The 17,323-nt window shown below is 48.6% G+C and overlaps 2 protein-coding genes across 2 annotated transcripts; one reads left to right on the top strand and one right to left on the bottom strand.

Moving 5' to 3' along the window:
• The first annotated feature begins 749 nt into the window (after positions 1-749).
• fgf2 (fibroblast growth factor 2) lies at positions 750-9,082 on the top strand. The gene is made up of 3 exons (XM_056601107.1): positions 750-1,022; positions 3,237-3,340; positions 7,452-9,082. Exons 1-3 carry the CDS (start codon positions 848-850, stop codon positions 7,635-7,637), a joined length of 465 nt encoding a protein of 154 aa, XP_056457082.1. The 5' UTR covers positions 750-847; the 3' UTR covers positions 7,638-9,082.
• Positions 7,991-17,278, bottom strand: nudt6 (nudix (nucleoside diphosphate linked moiety X)-type motif 6). The gene is made up of 5 exons (XM_056601104.1): positions 16,915-17,278; positions 16,310-16,513; positions 11,647-11,702; positions 9,817-9,871; positions 7,991-9,083 (listed from the first exon to the last, which is right to left on the bottom strand). The coding sequence occupies exons 1-5, from the start codon at positions 17,183-17,185 to the stop codon at positions 8,701-8,703; spliced, it is 969 nt and encodes a 322-aa protein (XP_056457079.1). The 5' UTR covers positions 17,186-17,278; the 3' UTR covers positions 7,991-8,700.
• Between the last annotated feature and the right edge of the window lie 45 nt (positions 17,279-17,323).

Genomic DNA, 17,323 nt, shown 5'->3' with positions numbered 1-17,323 from the left:
TTACAGTTATAGTCCAAGGAACTCTCAAAGAGGCTCTGAGTTGAGTCTCCCCTCAGTGTGAGCATTAATGAAAGGTTGCTGTTCACACTTAGGGTACGAGACCTCCTCTCCGGAGTGGCCAAGTGACGCAGAACCAGCCCTCCTCTTCTCCTCCTCTCCTCTCCTCCTTCCATGCAAGGGAGGCTGCTTAGCGGTCCGTCAGTCCACAGCCTTTGAGTGTGTGAGTGTGTGTGTGTGTGTGTGTGTGTGTGTGTGTGTGTGTGTGTGTGTGTGTGTGTGTGTGTGTGTGTGTGTGTGTGTGTGTGTGTGTGTGTGTGTGTGTAAGTGTGTGTGCTCTCAGAGCGCATGCGATCGGAGGCCCTGCAGGGAAAGCCTCTCACAGATCTAAGCCAGCTGCCCTCCTTTATTAAACAGCAGAGCAGAGCCGAGCAGAGCAGAGGGCCCGCTCCCATTCCCTGTACGCGCGGATCAGACCTCTCTCCCAGAACCTACCAGGAACAGGGCAAGAACCAGGGCCAGGACCGGTCCGGCTGCTACACCTCAGGACCAGCAGGAGCAGGATCAGCAGACCGAAGGACAGAGCTTCACCTCCAGCCAGACAGAAGGTTCCGAGCCCCCGATCTCCACGGATGTGGGAGGGCCCTCCTTAAGGAGGGTTGTTCAGCGGGAGGAACCCCCAGGGTGAGGGAGAGCCAGGTCCTGTTCCGAGGGGAGGGGAGGCTGAGGGGGGAGGGCAGAGTTAGTGGGAGGTGGGAGGCCAGTACGGGGCTCCTGCTCTGCCGGGAGGGGAGAAGGAGACGCAGCAGAAGAAGACGAGCGGAGGAGGAGGAAGAGGGAAGAGGAGGCGATGGCCACGGGAGATATCACCACTCTTCCCGCCACACCTGACGACGGTAGCGGCGGCTTCCCGGCGGCCAACTTCAGAGACCCCAAGAGGCTGTACTGCAAGAACGGAGGCTTCTTCCTGCGGATCGCCTCCGACGGCCGGGTGGACGGCATCCGCGAGAAGACCAACCCCCACAGTAAGTGGTGCCAGACGCTAGCCGCACACATTAGCCTCAGTAAGTACTGCCAGACTCGTGGCTTCCCGCCCCCAACACAATGCTTCTCTGTGCTGCCTTTTCCCCACGCACATCCAACCAGGAAGTGCCAGTGTAGAGGAAACCACGCTCGCAGGACTATCGCAGCGTTTCCGATTCCCCAAGGCTGATTTTGTCCGTTTTGTGGCATGTGGCTCAGGAGGTAGAGCGGGTTGGCTGGTAAATCGAAGGTTGCTAGTTCGAGTGTTGAGGTGTCCCTAAGCAAGACACCTCACCCTGACTCCAGACAAGCTGGCCGTTGCCTTGTGTGGTTGACACTGCCGTCGATATGGGAACGTGTGCATGATGGGTGAATGTTAGGCCATATTGTGAAGCGCTTTGAGTGGCCACTGGTTAGAAAAGCGCTGTATAAATGCAGTCCATTCACCATTTACCATTGGTGTTGGGCAATGCTGGAGGCTTGGTCTGTGCCCAGCGTCGGTGCCAGGGTGACGGCATGGCATCGCTGTATCTACTGTAACATCGTCTGGATAGGGACAGTGTCGATGTCCACCACCTTGAGTCATCGCCATTCACAAAAAGCTCCGCTCACGGCTCTGTCTGCCTGACATCCAGTCTGAAGGCTGGTCACCGCAGTTTACTCAACACACACTAATGGGTTTCCTCTTGTTTGTGGATCGCAGTGCCCTGCAGATGCTTGCCTGCGTCACCACCAGGAAGAAGGAAGGGTGGAGGGTCGGTTCAGGGCGTTAGATGCAGTGATTAAGACCCAGAGGCATGTGGGAAGGGCAACACCTGGTGGCCCAATACCTCAGGAGTTAAGGGAGACTGCTGGGCTATCTTTACCCCCGGTGGTATTTAGGCCACGTTTATACGTAGCAGGGTATTTATAGAAACAAATATTTCCCCCCCTCCGTTTTCAAAAATAACATTGTGCACACATCGTTTTCAAAAAAGTTGTCGTTTACATCAAAACGGATAAATACGCCGTCGGGACATTATAACTATGCCAAACCTATGGGCGGCAGTGTAGGGAGAAGGATAAAGCCATGCAAGCCAATCAGAATCCTCAGAATCAACAACAACGAATAACACGAGCGTCTTCCTGTAACAAACAAACTGTAAACATAGGGCGCTCATATGACGTTAAGCATTTCCTGGCGCATAATGTGACGTTTCAGAACCTAAAACCCCGTTTCTACCCGTTGACACGACAACACGTAACCGGCGTTTTCAGAAATCTCCACTTTGGCCGGAGTTTTTAAAAATGATCATTTTCTGTGACAAAAACAGCGTTTTCGTGTAAATGAGAGGCCAAACCGTGTGAAAATATCTGCGTTTTCCCTTCGTGTAAACGGGGCCTTAGCCTCCACCTTTAACCTGCTCAGGGGAAAGGGGTGCTCATGTCAGGCTTCCAGGCTTTGAATGACAGCCCTCTCATTGTGTTGAAGCACCGGAAGGTGAACCACAAAATATTGAAGGTATTATTCAGGTGATCAGTGAACAGAACAACAATTTAATGCAAGAGATGATAGAGAGATAATCATTTTGAATGACTTGTCCACTTGAGAGTGGACAGATTGTCCACTCTCACCTCAAATAGCCCTTAGCTCTGTATCTAAGGGCTAATATATGCCCCTAAACATTGCAACACAAGTTAGAGGACGAGTGTGAAGAACAACTTTAATTACAGCAGGTCTCCCTCAGGGAACTCTTCTCCCCACATTGAGTTCAGCGAGCAGTGGTCTGGGTCTGGCTTCGAGACGCCTGCCCACTGGATAACACGATGCAGAACAGAGAGTCATCTCCACTCTCAGAGAGGAATGTCTGCTTGATAGACGATCCGTCCAACCTGCCCAGTACCTCCCACCCAGCAGCCAGACTCTGTACAGCCGAGTCCTCCTACGAACCAGGGAGGAGTTTGACTGTTTTCTGTGTGTGTGTGTGTGTGTGTGTGTGTGTGTGTGTGTGTGTGTGTGTGTGTGTGTGTGTGTGTGTGTGTGTGTGTGTGTGTGTGTGTGTGTGTGTGTGTGTGTGCGTCATTTGAATACGCTGCCTTCATGGAGGAGCTGAAGTCTGTTGGTGAGGAGGGGCTTATTTATAATTGGCCATCCACTCTAGAGCGTTTCATAGCTGCTGATTGGAGCTTGTTGATTGGCTGGTTGTCCCACACTAACGAGGTGTCTCTGCCCCCAGTCCGGCTGCAGCTCCAGGCCACGTCGGTGGGGGAGGTGGTGATTAAGGGGCTGGCTGCTAACCGCTACCTGGCCATGAACCGCGACGGGAGGCTGTTCGGAGCGGTGAGTCCTGAGTCCCCCTGCTCTTCCTCCTCCGGCTGCTCCTCACTCACTTCACTGGGTGCCCTGAAGGTTCTTCTTCTCCTCAGATCTTTTGCCTTCCATAATATAACCTGTTGGTTGAGCTGTAAACAAAAAATTAACACAATTTATGAGGAAAAACGAAAAGACCCACGATCTAGTACCACACAGGATCTAGACTCACACTGAGATCTAGACCTACGATCTAGAGAGGTACGACACAGCTGAAGCCAGGTGACTGTAGAGCAGAACTATCTGGATTGGGAGGTCCATCCTGACGACGTGTTCCTCAATCCAGCCCAGTGGCCATGCCTGCTACTCTGAATTGGATGTGGTTGCTCTTAAGGTACGGCCACACCAACCGCCCCAAACCGCCCGCGTTTGGGGCGTCGAAAATCTGCATTTTTGCATAGGGAACCATTGGTATAGGCGCGTAGACGCGTTACACGCGTTGATGCGTCGCGGGGCGTTAAGGCCGATCGATACCTCCGGATCCGGACGAAATTCGTCCGTCGCCCCAAACGTTGCCCCCGGAACTACCCTTCATACCTCTGTCTGGTTTCAGCGTTGTTATGGATGTTACGCAATAAATCCTCTAGAGGGCAGTGACTGTCGTTTCACAAATTAACGGCATCGACAATCGCAAACATGACATCTGTAGAGATGATTTTGCTTTGCGTCATCCGAAATTGGCAAAAAGAAGTGCAAAAAGTGTGCGGTGGCATGTGACACCCCTCACCAACCCGCAGATTATCTCCTCAAAATGTTGTTAAATGACCAGTTACAACTCATTGCCAATGCAGGGGAACAATAACAATAAAATAAAAATGTCAGGTATATAGTATAATATAAGTACAAAACGTCAAATACTATATATATAGGCTATTTATATATATATATCAGATATTATAGTACGAAACTGTCCGTATCCGTATTTACCGTAGGGTGTGAATGGGCCTTTAGACGCGGTAGACGCACGTAATTACGCACGTAAACGCAGTAACGCGCCCAACGCACCAACGCCCGGGGTTAAAAAAATTGAACTTTCAACGCTCCAACGCGTGATGCTTAGCCGCGATAGCCAATCAGCGTGGAGCTTGACCCGACGTCACTGGCAGAGAGTAGTGACGCTTGCACAGAAGCATACGGCCGACATCTTTCTTTATTCTGGGTGGAAATAGTAACATAGTTACGCCATTAAATGCGTTTATGTAGACATTTTTTGCGAGAAATGTGCATTTTACTTTCATAATGTTTCAGGATGTTTGGTTTGATAGTTATGACGAAGAGGGAACACTCCATTCACTTGCATGGACAGCGTCTCTGGTTGCTAAGCAACCTAAACGTCTTGGCGGACTATATCTCTGCTGATCAACACTACAAATGCTGGAAACAGTGTTGCCAGATTGGGCGGGTTCCCGCCCAATTGGGCTACTTTAGATTTCATCTCGCGGGGAAAAAATGCATTGGGCGGGTATATACATTTTGGACTGCTTTTGCCAATATCTGGCGGTTTTTTAATAATGTGAAAACAGCACACCAAACTGTTATTTTATGGTTTAAAAACGGTACAAATACAAAACTCAGTAGGCCTATACTTCAATATACTTCACATCAACAAACCGTTGTGCGCCGACGCAGAAGTCTGAGGCAAAAGCCCGCTCTCTCTCAACTCTGTTAGCGAAATAAGCATCATGCCGAACATATTCTGTGACATGCACGGTCTGTGATAATAAAATAGAACTTGCCATTTGGGCTTAATTGTTTAATACTGTAGCGTTACCGCGTAATCAGAAGGACGAGTCGATATGGTAAAATCCCCAGGGATGTTTATTATTACTCCTCAACCGGACGGAGCATAAAACATTGCAGCCATTAGAAGTAACTCTTGGCGCATATAACACTAGAACCACAACATGCGTTTAATGTTTATTCAAAAATTATTTTTTTCCTGTGAAAAAACGTCATTGGGCGGTTTTTTGCTGAAGTGGGCGGGTTTTGGAACGTGATTGGGCGGATTTAGCTCAACCAAATCTGGCAACACTGGCTGGAAACACACCAATCTCACCATGTGAAGTTATTTATCCAGATTATTGTTATTCATATCCGAGATTATTTAATCTAACCCGATCTAAACTCCATCATGCACCCAAACACGGTAGCGTTTGGGTTTCCTACCTCGGACTCCTAAATCCAGCGCAGCCACAGGCGCGTTAGGCACGTTTAACCATTTTTGTGACACACAATGATCAAGCGTCAAGTTAGGCGCGTTATGCACGTTTTTTAACCCGAAAAACGCGTGCAGTGTGGCCTTAGCTTTAGAATGGGGGGCCGTGAGTGTAGAGGCGGGGGTCTGATGTGGCTCGGTGGTTCCTCCGGCTTGCTAATAAGAAGCTACGGAAGCTAGCAGAAAGACATGTGCACAACAGGAATTCCATCTTTGCGCTATTAAACCTGGAGGTCAGTGGGTCTGTATGTTCAGCCATAGGTTATCTAACCCCTACCTCTTTAGTGGGCGCATCTAATGATGTATTCCAAGCATTTCCTGTGCTGAACACGCAGATGCCTTCTGTGTGTGAAGCCGATTGAGCGGCCGCCCCAGGCTGCGTTTCTGGTGGACGGTGGGTACATGGAGAATTAGGAGAACATCTGGATATTACAAGTTCAACATCTGCTGATCACAAGTTCACATCTCAGGTTCTCGCCGAGGATCAGCCTGGCCTCGCTCCCAGTAAAAACAACCGTCCACCCCCAAAGAGTGTACGGACCAATCAGCGCTAGGGAGGGGTTTTAGCTTGTCTAAGCACAGAGTGAGCTCTGCGGTTTGCGCTCGACGAAGGCGCAGCGATCAGCAGAGTTCAATCTGATGGAGATTTGGTTTGACGTTAACTTGGTTCGAGGAGGAGCAGGATAGGGGGTAGGAGAATGAACCGTGAGTAGGAACAGAGGTGTTCTGAACATCCTGGGTACACCTCCCTTGTCCGGACAGGTAGTCCAGTACCCAGCTGTCAGTGTAATATAACTACACCAGTGACACACAATCAATGCTGCTTTACTGTTGAGCCCTGGATAAATATATTCTAATGGGTGCCTTCTTCGCTCCTTGCTAATCCTGACACAAGGGTCATCTGATGTGGGTTGGGTTTTCCGAGGCTCTTCTGAGGTCCTGTCCTCAGATCTGGGCCTATGCAGCCATCGGAGACTGAGACTGAGATGAAGAGTGCTAATGACCTCGACTGGACTGTTGTTTCCACTGGAGGGAGTGATAGTTGTGCCTGTGACATTGAGGGTTGTAGAGGTAGCTGAGGCAGGCAGCGACCCTCTTACTGGACTGGGTGTAGGAGGGGCAACACCTAACAACACGCAGATCTGGGCCAGGGCTGAATCATCACATCCACTCAGCTACTGAATCATAGTTCCCACAGAGGACGCATGTCTGGTAGTAATTCCACTTCCACATAGACTTAAATGAAATGTCTCCTTTTCCACACCGCTAGTAAGACCCTATTGAATGTGCTGCTGGACTCGTGTCATTCATGCATGTTGTTTTTACTATTAGGAGAACAGCAAGTGGTTTATTGACAGCCAAGTTTTCAAATAATCAGTCCGTCGGCATGACAACATGTCCCAGTTTACTGTTGGCCGTTTGACTATCTCCAGAGGGTAGGATGGTATTCAGGGAGTTCAGGGTTGACCGGAGTTCAAACCAAACGAAGGCAGCCTTCTTGTTCCTCATTGAGGGAGATGCCTTGCGGCTCGCTGACGTCACGTATCTGTTACTGGCTTCAGGTCCAAGGGGTCTCCCCAATGACTGGACAGCAGTCATTAGCCTCTCACACACCTCGTCACCAGAAGGTACTTGGGGTATTCGGTGGGTCGGTTGTCAAAGGTTAGTGACGACAGCCCTGGACAAACCGTTGATTCACCGAATTTCCAACAACAGCCGGTTGTCCCGGTGATGCTCTTGAGCCAAGCAGGGAACCGAAAGAACAATGCCTTCATTGTCCTGCTCTACCTTCACCGCTCTCCCATTCCCCAAACTGTAATCGATCTCTCATCAACCCCCTCTCTCCCTTTCTCTCTACGTCCACAGAGGCGAGCGACGGACGAATGTTACTTCCTGGAGCGCCTGGAGAGCAACAACTACAACACCTACCGCTCCAAGAAGTACCCTGAGATGTACGTGGCCCTACAGCGCTCCGGACAGTACAAGACCGGCACCAAGACCGGACCCGGCCAGAAGGCTATCCTGTTCCTCCCCATGGCGTCCAGGTCCTAGTCCAGACCTAGTCCAGTAAGGCCGGACCAGAACTCTGATATTCATAGGCAACGGGGAGGAGGGAGAGGAACAATAGAATCAGGACGAGGTAGCTAGGAGCAGTTCAGATGAAGGCCCGGTCTTCAGTCCAGCTCCACGTTTAAAGGGATGGTCCGAGACTTAAAGGTCCGACTCAGTCCTTTACTGCAGGGGGCTTCATTAGGTCGGGGCTGGAGAAGGAAAGCAGATCATTTCTGAAAATTAGCACGGTTCTCCAGCAGCGAGCAAAGCTATACTAGGTCTGAGAGGTTAGCGTTTAGAGACATCTTTAAGATATATTACTATATGACTTCATTCAGGACTGTGGTTGAAGGAAGGATTCAAGGCTTTGATTTGTAATAACAGTCTGTTTTTATTGTTAAAAACCGTCAAACAGAAATCAAGGAAATTAAGGCAGTGGTGACAGAAACGATAACCATCGCTGTTCTTAATTAATAATAATATCACACCTCTAATTTATCCAGTAAGATGTGTTACAATGCTAGAACCTCCCCTCCAGTACAGCCTACTCTTTCCTTGTGTCATCCTTACACTTCTTGTTATCATGATAACCTTTCCCTTAATGTTTCTTTTCCATAAATAATTCTGTTGATACATTTTCAGAATAAATTAAAATACTCAATATTTGTTCTGATTGACAAAAACCAACCAACCATGGCTCAAGTGGTCAAAAATCATAAACCCAAACCACAACAAGAAACAAGAAATAAACAGTGTCCGGTGACATCACCTGGTACAACAGCAGCCACTGCAGTACCCATTGCTCCCTGAGGGGGCGCTGTCCGAGGCTTAAGTGTTCAGCGGCTTTAACACCGTCGTAGTGGGACCTTTTACGCCACATTGTAATAACCATTATCAATGCTAAACACACTTCAAGTATCCCTAATATTGGTGTGTTCATGTGGCTCGATGAGCTAGCCTGAGTTAGCATGCTAGGCTAGGCTAGCATGAGGCGGGCCCCAGGGCCGGCCCCGGTGGTACAGCTGGTAGAATCAGGTGGCTCCATGTGCTAGCCTGGCTTAGGCTAGTTAGGCTTGGCTAGCGGCAGGCCCCGGTGGTACAGCTGGTAAAAGCGGCCCGAGTGCACAGCGGGGAGCGTCTCCATGGGGAGGTCCACGGCGCCCCAGCCCTTCTCCAGCCCGTATAGCAGCAGATGCGCCACGCGGCTCGTGATGGGCGTGGTCTCCTCGGTGCGCGCTAGCTCTGCTATGGGCAGCCAATCGCAGCGCAGGCACTCCTCGGTGCAGAAGTCGATGCTGTAGGTGAGGGGGCGGAGCCGGCAGATGAGGTAGAGGTCAGACGCCCCGAAGGCGCCGGGCTGGTCGTGCTGCTGCCGCACGCTGAGCAGGGAGCGGAACTCGGAGCACACGCCCGTCTCCTCCTGTACCTCCCGGACCGCCGTGGCTCCTGGGGAGGAAGGGGAGGGGGGGGAGGAGGAGGGGGGGAGGGAGGAGATGGGGGGGGAAGAGGAGGAGGGGCAAAGAGGTGGAGGAGGAGGTGCAAAAGGGAGGAGCGAAAGGGAGGAGGAGGGGAAGGAGGAGGTTGGGGGGAGGGGAAGAACAGGAGGAGGGGGGAGGAGTTGGAGGAGCAATATAGGGAGTGGGAGGAAGAACCAGAGTATGGAGGTGTTCATAACATCCTGGTTAGTTCAGTAACCATGTGTCAACGTACTAAGTAGACTAGTGACACTCATTCAATGCTGCTTTATTTTCGAGTCCATGATTACTATATTTAAAGCTATTATCTTTTCCTGAATGGTATAAAGAGTGAATTCTATCTGATTGACATGTCACATGCTTGTACTTTATGAATGAATGGTAAAACGGTACTATGGCTGAACTCAAATCTACACCTCTGATGGATAAACAAACACAAAACTATACCGGCCTTTGATTGGTCGCCTGGTCTTCCCTGGCAAACGTTTGACCATTCCCAACCTTCTGAGGCTGTATTTTAACAGTTTCCATGCATGTCCTCATGCCTTCCTCTCAGTTAAAACATAGCTACTGCTGTTCTAACAAGTTGAATACGTTTTAATAAGTGCTTGTGTGAAATCTGGGGTGTGCCAAGAAAAGAGATGTGATTAAGATCAAAACGACTCACCCACATGGAAACTAGAAGGTAATGTTTATCAACTTACCAATATTCTCTCCTAGTTCAGAAAGTCCACCAGGAAACTTCCAGGCATTCAGGGTCTGAAACCAGAAGTCAGATATAACGTTGGTTAGTTCCTCTAATCAGGGCTCAATCACACGGCAAACTGAAACTCTCCACCTCTTAGTTTCTGTGTTGCTCTAAAACCCAGAGAAAGGCATAATGTGGTGTAAACCTTTATTTTCTGTCAAAGTATATGATACATTGCTGCTTGTTAAATTATGACATCGTTGCTGTATAAATATTTTTCTAGTGGATCTATTTTGAACACAGCTTTTTCTAAAATGCCATTTCACAGCGATGCGACTTTCCGAATGTGTTGTTTCCCGTCTTGTTGTTTATATGAGGAACACAAATGCACTAAGACCTATATTTTCATGTTCTGTATCACAACTGCTATGTTTCTAAAGCCTGTACCACAAAAGGGAATAATTAAACATTTATTGTCTCTCTTATCCATCGTGTTTCCTCTCATTAGCAACTGTTGGCGTGCTAGCATAGTTAGCTGTTCTAGCATGCAAGCATAGTTAGCTGTTCTTAGCAGTGTAGCAAGCTTAGTTACACTGGCTGGTAGGAGCGCCATGCTTTTCCTTTGTCGAGTGAAAACCCTCACCTTTCTAACTGAAAACACTCAGAAAGAAACACAGCAGATTTACATACACATCTTTGTTCAATTAACGCTGAATAATCTGCTAAAGGTCATTGGCCAAGTCAGGGTTTAAGCTACTGATTAATCAGTATTCAACCAAAGCCAAGTCGGCCCATTCTGTCCCTGGGAGGATGCTCACACTGTCTAGTTGTGTTTTATGTCTCAAAGGTTTTATGCTTCGCAAATGCATCAGAACGTTGACCGCTAGCCAAGAATAGCTGCCAGCTTCTAGTGTTTACTTCCAGTAAACGCTGGAAAAAGGAGGAGATTGGCAAAGATGAAGAGAGATAAAATAGTTAGGAAGTCTCCTTCTGACAGAAACCGAGTAAACAAAACGCGAGTCAGATAAATACTGCTATTATACATAAACTAGGATAAAGATAAGATGTTCTTTTTCAATCCCAGACCAGATATTAAGGGAACTGTATTCAGTATTTATCCTGTTATATTATGATACATCTGCACGCATTGCCCTGAATGCCTCCAATAAACTCTGATCAGACAGAGGGTCAGGCTGTTGAGTTGAACTGAGGTGTATCGACCTCAAACATGGATGATGTTGAGAGGCTGCGCTCTGGGTAATGGCTTCATTAGGGAGTATACAGCACAGCAGTGTGGAAAGTTTCAATGAGCTCTGTTGTCATGCACACACACACACACACACACACACACACACACACACACACACACACACACACACACACACACACACACACACACACACACACACACACACACACACACACACACACACACACACACACGATCTTGCTGTGTTTTGGGGGGCGGTCTCGGGGCGATGCTAAGTGTGTCGGCCGTTGCCCTTCAGCTCAGGGAAGAATTTGACACGGTGGCGCCTGGACAAACAAACTGACGCAAGGGTCACCGTTGGTCGCTAGGGAACAACTGCTCCTTCATTCACACGCCCCCCCAATCACACTGACGGCAACTGTCTGACGAACACACACGTTTGGGCGGCAGGGAGTGGGTTTTAGTGGAGGTATGGAGGAGGAGTAATACTAGTGAGGTCCTTGACTTCCTAACCGGTTTATACTTAAATAAACAACAAAGCTAGCAGTATAGCATAGATATAGATTATATGTAATCTTGGTAAACACAAATACCAAACCAAGAGTAACATTAGTTATTGAGAGGAGGGAAACATACCTTGTTTTTGTCTTGGACCACGAGAACCTTTCCGTTGGACTCGTCCACCACTGCGCCTGAGAACCAAACACAACACCAGAACACCGGTCAACAACTGACCTGAGGACCCCTTAAAAAGGGTGTTCCACTCCCAGATCGAACATCCTGAGTTCAACCCCATTTACATTAAAGGGGTAGTTCGGAATTTTGGACATAGGGCCTGATTCCCAAGTGAGCATTGGTATTCTATATCACTGGAGACAGTTTAACACATTTCATTCAGTCCTTCTAGTTGCAGAGTTTGCTCGTGCTAGGCTAGCGCACGGCAACGGGCAATGCTAGCCTGCTATTAAAAACAGTCTTACCCACTCCACAGTACACCCGAGGTAAATCAATTATAACGCCAGACTATAGATTTAAATGTCTGTGTTGATAGAATAATGTTAGAAATAAAACTAACCTTGCATCGCATGAATCATCGAGGGACTACTTTCTCAGCAGAAGCGGAATTTTACTATGCGCTGGGTTTGTAACCGAATCACGACAGAAGAACGTAAACAGAGAAGCGTGGGACAGAAGCGCAATTGAACGACTAGGCAACATGATGGTTCAGTGTGCTTTTAGAAATTGTAGAAATAAACGGTACAGATGGGCACCACAAAGTTTCCACCAATTTCCAGTGCGAGATCCAGAAAGGACTCAACTGTGGCTTGTTGCTGCTGGCTTGGACATCAAAACACCGGCTCGTACATGTACGGTTCGTTGGATACAACAAATTCCTCATAATCGTCTTCAAAAGCAGATGCATCGCTAACTCCTCCAAACGTGGGCATATCTTGCTAATTGAATACGCTTATAGAATTCCTTCGTTCACTGTACTCTGCGTTTGTAGCAATGACAGCGACAGGTAACCTAGGTATCAGTCCGCCGCTGCCGTAGCCTACGTACAGGAATATAAACACTGCTGCTGAGACCCCGCAATTCCCTCATGCAATGCAATGCAAGGTTGGTTTTATTTCTAACATTATTCTATAAACAGACATTTAGATTTATAGTCTGTCGTTATAATTGATTTACCTCGGGTATACTGTGGAGTGGGTAAGACTGTTTTTAATAGCAGGCTAGCATTGCCCGTTGACGTGCGCTAGCCTAGCACGAGCGAACTCTACAACTAGAAGGACTGTATGAAATGTGTTGAAAACTGTCTCCAGTGATATAGAATACCAATGCTCACTTGGGAATCAGGCCCTATGTCCAAAATTCCGAACTACCCCTTTAAGGGCATTTAGCAGATGCTTTTATCCAAAGCGACTTAAGTAAGCACAGTACAGTAAGTACTTTTGTCAGAAGAAAGCAAAACAACAATATATCGCTGTCAGTACAGTTAGTATGTTCATATTACAGAAGTGCCAAGCACTAACAATTGTTAGGTTAACCTAATCCCCATTTACAACAGAGATAGCTAGGATAAGATGCTACACGATGCTCAGTACTATTTTAATTGCCAGGACGTACCTCATACAATAAGTTTGTAAGAGGGGTATGTGGAGAGGGGTTATGGGGAGGAGGCTATGCAGAGTCCAGGTGAACTCTGACAATGTGAGTCTTCAATTCCCAGGGTCCAGAGCCTAGCCTGGAGAAATCATTGATCATGGTTGATCATGGAATGTATTTCAAATTCACCGCACTTCGCTTCAGACAAAGCATCTGCTAAATGAGTAAGATGGCCGGGAACACTCTGCTCCCAGACTGAAACGGGAAGGGAGACGGGGCTGGAGCAGAGAACGGGAACAACAGTTTTCCTTAAGGCTTCCGACTCTTCGTGAGATGTGGGGGCCAAGTCTCTGAGCAGGTACTTATTCACCGGCGGTCAGAGAACGAACCGGCTCTCTGGAAGTCTGCTGTTTGACTTCTAAGTGGAAACACAGGACATTCCTGATCGCTGAGAGGAGCAGCCTTGTTCAGGAGAAACCTATCATTACACCGCCTTCTGTCCAGGAGCCCAACGCTAGGAAAACAAGGAATACCCAACTCAACTATCATCAACTATTTCAAACTTACTATCAAAGTCACAACTCTTCTGTTTCGGCATCGCAGTGGTGGAGCAGCTTCCTGCCGACCGCTGAGTTGCTCACCAGCTTCCGCAAAAGACTCAAGACTCACTTGTTCAGATTCACCTAGACTCTGCATAGCCTCCCCCCACACCCCTTTTACGCACTTATTGTATGATGTACATCTGGGAACTTAATGTACGCTCTTATTATGTGTTGACCGTCCTTGCAAAACAGTACTTGGCACAGTTGGTTGTGTACAGGGAATGGGTTAACCTAGTGACTGTTAGTGCTTGGCAATTGGTTCTGTGAACATCCTTACCGCACCGACAGAGGTATATTGTTGTTTCTCTTTCTTCTGACAAATGTACTTATTGTAAATCGCTTTGGATTAAAGCGTCTGCCAAATGCCCTGAAGGTAACTATCGCCCTTTTTCCACCGACAGTACCAGCTCAACTCGCCTCGACTCGGCCCGCCTTTTTGCGTTTCCATCTGCAAAATCTGGTACCTGGTACTTTTTAACTCTCACCTCCGTCGAGGTTCCATGAGAGCTGATCTGATACTTTTGTGTGACGTAAACAGGCTGCTGGCCACTGAGTGATGCCACTGGACAAGCGCGTCGTCCAAGCCTGACAACCGACACCAGATGTTGTGTTGAAAATGGGATTCCGGTCTCAAATCGCTGCCCCACTCCGCGTTATAGCAGTGTTTGTATAATATCGGCACAAGATGAGCAAATTATCACAGAAAGCAATATGTAAGATTTCTTCTTCTGACGAAAAGAGGGTTTATAGTTTATAGCAGTGTTTATATCATATCATCACAAGATGAGCAACGTAGTTCAGGATAATGAACTACGAGGGCAAAAAAATACGTAATCGTTTACAAGTCATAGATGTAGGCATGATGTGACCCTAGAAAGCACAGACGAAATAAGCGAAAGCTTAAATAGAGGGGGGGTGCGATTTCAGACGGAATTTCCATTTTCGGCACGACACCGGCATCTTTAAATAGCGTTCAGTCAACAATAGTGATTGATTATTGAAACACCCAAGGATCAGCGCACAAGAACACGCAGTGGACCGTGACAGAGGTGGAGACGCTCCTGTGTGTAGCCCTGTCTGTTTATGTGTCGCGTGCTTTGCAACAAACCCACGTTGAAGAGGTTTTTTTCTACGACCCGCCCACGTTGAAAAGGTACTTTTTTTAGATGGAAACACGACGTGCCTGGAACCAAACCAAGTCGTGCCGCGCTAAGTCGTGGTTGCGCTGGTACTCCCGGTGGAAAAGCAGCATATCACAGGGGGATTCTGGGTACTGCAGTTTGGATTTGCTTTAGTAAGAAGATCTCCTACGTGGAGAACATTGAGAGGTATCTGCCACAGCGTTTCTCCACTGTGGGGACCTTCGTTATCATCAAGTAACGAGACAGTGGACATGAACTCAAATGACCAGGAGGTTCTGCTGTTAAAGGGGCTCTGTTGGGACAATCAACGGTGGGCCTTCTCATCCTATGACATCATCTAGCAGGTGTGTGTGGTGTGTCCCTGTGTTCCTGCCATGCAGAGGTCTCTTGGACACAGCGTGACGGACTACACCCCAGAGCGATCAGATCTAAGGCCCTCTCCAGCTGGGTCCTCTCACTGTGGTTCTGTGCTCTCATACAGTCCCCAGACCACGGCTTCTGTGGTTCTCTCTCGTGCCTTTAAACATCACACTTAGGCAGGACTTACGGCTGAATACCGCTACACTCGCGTTCAAAACAATATAAAAATGACGATACCATGATATACTTATATCATGGTTTTATATGTCTGACTTCATGGTTGACCGAATACTTAACACCTTAGGACATTATCTCAGCCACAACAATGAACCCATGCCCAGTGTAACCAGGCCTGAGAATAGAGCCAGCAAGAAACAAACGCACTGTCCAAACTACGACAGAATAATGAGCCAATACATGTTGGAAACCCGCCCAAATAATTACTACCAATATTCAGCAACTTAACGGAAAAAAACGAACCAAGGTCGCTCCTAATAAGGGGACTTGGCAGCACCACTTGGGCCTGATGTTGTGAACATGTTGTGACATGCTGGCTCTAGGAGAGGACGAGACGTGGACCCCACTCCGCCCTCTAGTGGACAGTCAACGTATTACAGCCTACTGTATTTAACACAGGACGCTGCCAGTTAGCATGGACTGGCCATGACAAAACAACTCAATATTATAATATATGATAGTGGTAGTCCTACCGAGTATCTGGTGGTAGTCCTACCTAGTGTCTGTAGTCCTACCTGTAGTCTTACCTGGTATCTGTAGTCCTACCTGGTATCTGTAGTCCTACTTGGTATCTGTAGTCCTACCTGGTGTCTGTAGTCCTACCGAATGTCTGTAGTCCTATCTAGTGTCTGTAGTCCTATCTAGTGTCTGTAGTCCTACCTAGTGTATGTAGTCCTTCCTAGTGTCTGTAGTCCTACCCGGTGTCTGTGGTCCTTCCTATAGTGTCTGTAGTCCTTCCTAGGGTCCTACGTGGTGTCAGATGGTAGTCCTACCGAATGTCTATAGTTCTACCTGGTGTCTGTAGTCCTACCTAGTGTCTGTAGTCCTACCCGGTGTCTGTAGTCCTACCTGCGACCCCCACCTGGTGGGATGCGTACCCGGGCAGCCTGCATGCCCCGGGGCCCAGCCACAGGGCCAGTGTGGCCTGGTCCGCCCGGGCATGGTGGAAGGTGAAGCCCAGCGTAGCCGCCGCCGCGGCGCAGCGGCTCAGAGAGATGGGGAGGCGGAGCCAGACCGCCACCCGGCCCTCCGCACGCCACCGGCCCACCCCCTCTGGAAAGGTCAGAACACACAGCACATGGGTTAGATTCCGGCAACACTGTGTGTGTGTGTGTGTGTGTGTGTGTGTGTGTGTGTGTGTGTGTGTGTGTGTGTGTGTGTGTGTGTGTGTGTGTGTGTGTGTGTGTGTCAACTATGGCCCCCATTGCACTCCTGATCATCCCCCACTCTGCGTTCCTGATCAAGATTTCTTACTTGCTAGTTAAGGGAGTTATCTCCTGAATATACGGCCTGTTATGCATGAACGTGGGACCATAATCAACCAGGCCTTTGTGACTGTAGCTGGGATTCAGGTCTATACAAATACAAATGTATATAATTGAATCTAGCGCATCATGATTCTTCAAACTGGACGTCCAGTCTTCCATTGGAGCACAACGCCGGCCACCACTGACCTCTAAGTAGACTGCCGAAGTCCCCCTCGCTGATGTCCGGCGGCAGGCCGGTATGAGCCAGGTCGACCGTCACCCCCCCGAAGCGGTCTAGGCGCCCCGTCAGCGCGTCTGTGCCGTGACTGCCCGTCAGCGCGTCTGCGCCCTGACCCACCGCCGGGTGCAGGCGCCCAGCATAGAGCCGCAGCGCGCGGGCCGAGGGCGCGGCGGTGCATCGCACCCTGCAAAGCCTCCTACTGAGGACAGAGAAGAGCTGACAACCATAGGAAGCCATGACTTTGACCTGACTAAATGTATTAAAGAACTTTAAAATCCCAAACAGTGTCCGCTCTTCTCCACATCGACCCCAGCATGCGCCGCGGTTGCATAAGGCTCCGCCCCTGAAGTTGCATAAATAGAGTACTACTTTAAT

The sequence above is a fragment of the Gadus chalcogrammus genome, chromosome 10 (genome assembly GCF_026213295.1).
Source record: "Gadus chalcogrammus isolate NIFS_2021 chromosome 10, NIFS_Gcha_1.0, whole genome shotgun sequence".
NCBI lineage: Eukaryota > Metazoa > Chordata > Actinopteri > Gadiformes > Gadidae > Gadus > Gadus chalcogrammus.
The sequence above is the reverse complement of the archived record's forward strand: the minus strand, read 5'-3'. Positions and strand labels throughout refer to the sequence as shown.

Coding starts and splice junctions, on each gene's coding strand:
- fgf2 (XM_056601107.1), top strand. CDS start 848: ATGGCCACGGGAGATATCACCACTCTTCCCGCCACACCTGACGACGGT. Junction 1,023..3,236: donor CGAGAAGACCAACCCCCACA/GTAAGTGGTGCC, acceptor CTCTGCCCCCAG/TCCGGCTGCAGCTCCAGGCC. Junction 3,341..7,451: donor ACGGGAGGCTGTTCGGAGCG/GTGAGTCCTGAG, acceptor CTACGTCCACAG/AGGCGAGCGACGGACGAATG.
- nudt6 (XM_056601104.1), bottom strand. CDS start 17,185: ATGGCTTCCTATGGTTGTCAGCTCTTCTCTGTCCTCAGTAGGAGGCTT. Junction 9,872..11,646: donor TGGTCCAAGACAAAAACAAG/GTATGTTTCCCT, acceptor TTCTGGTTTCAG/ACCCTGAATGCCTGGAAGTT. Junction 9,084..9,816: donor TGAACTAGGAGAGAATATTG/GTAAGTTGATAA, acceptor CTTCCTCCCCAG/GAGCCACGGCGGTCCGGGAG.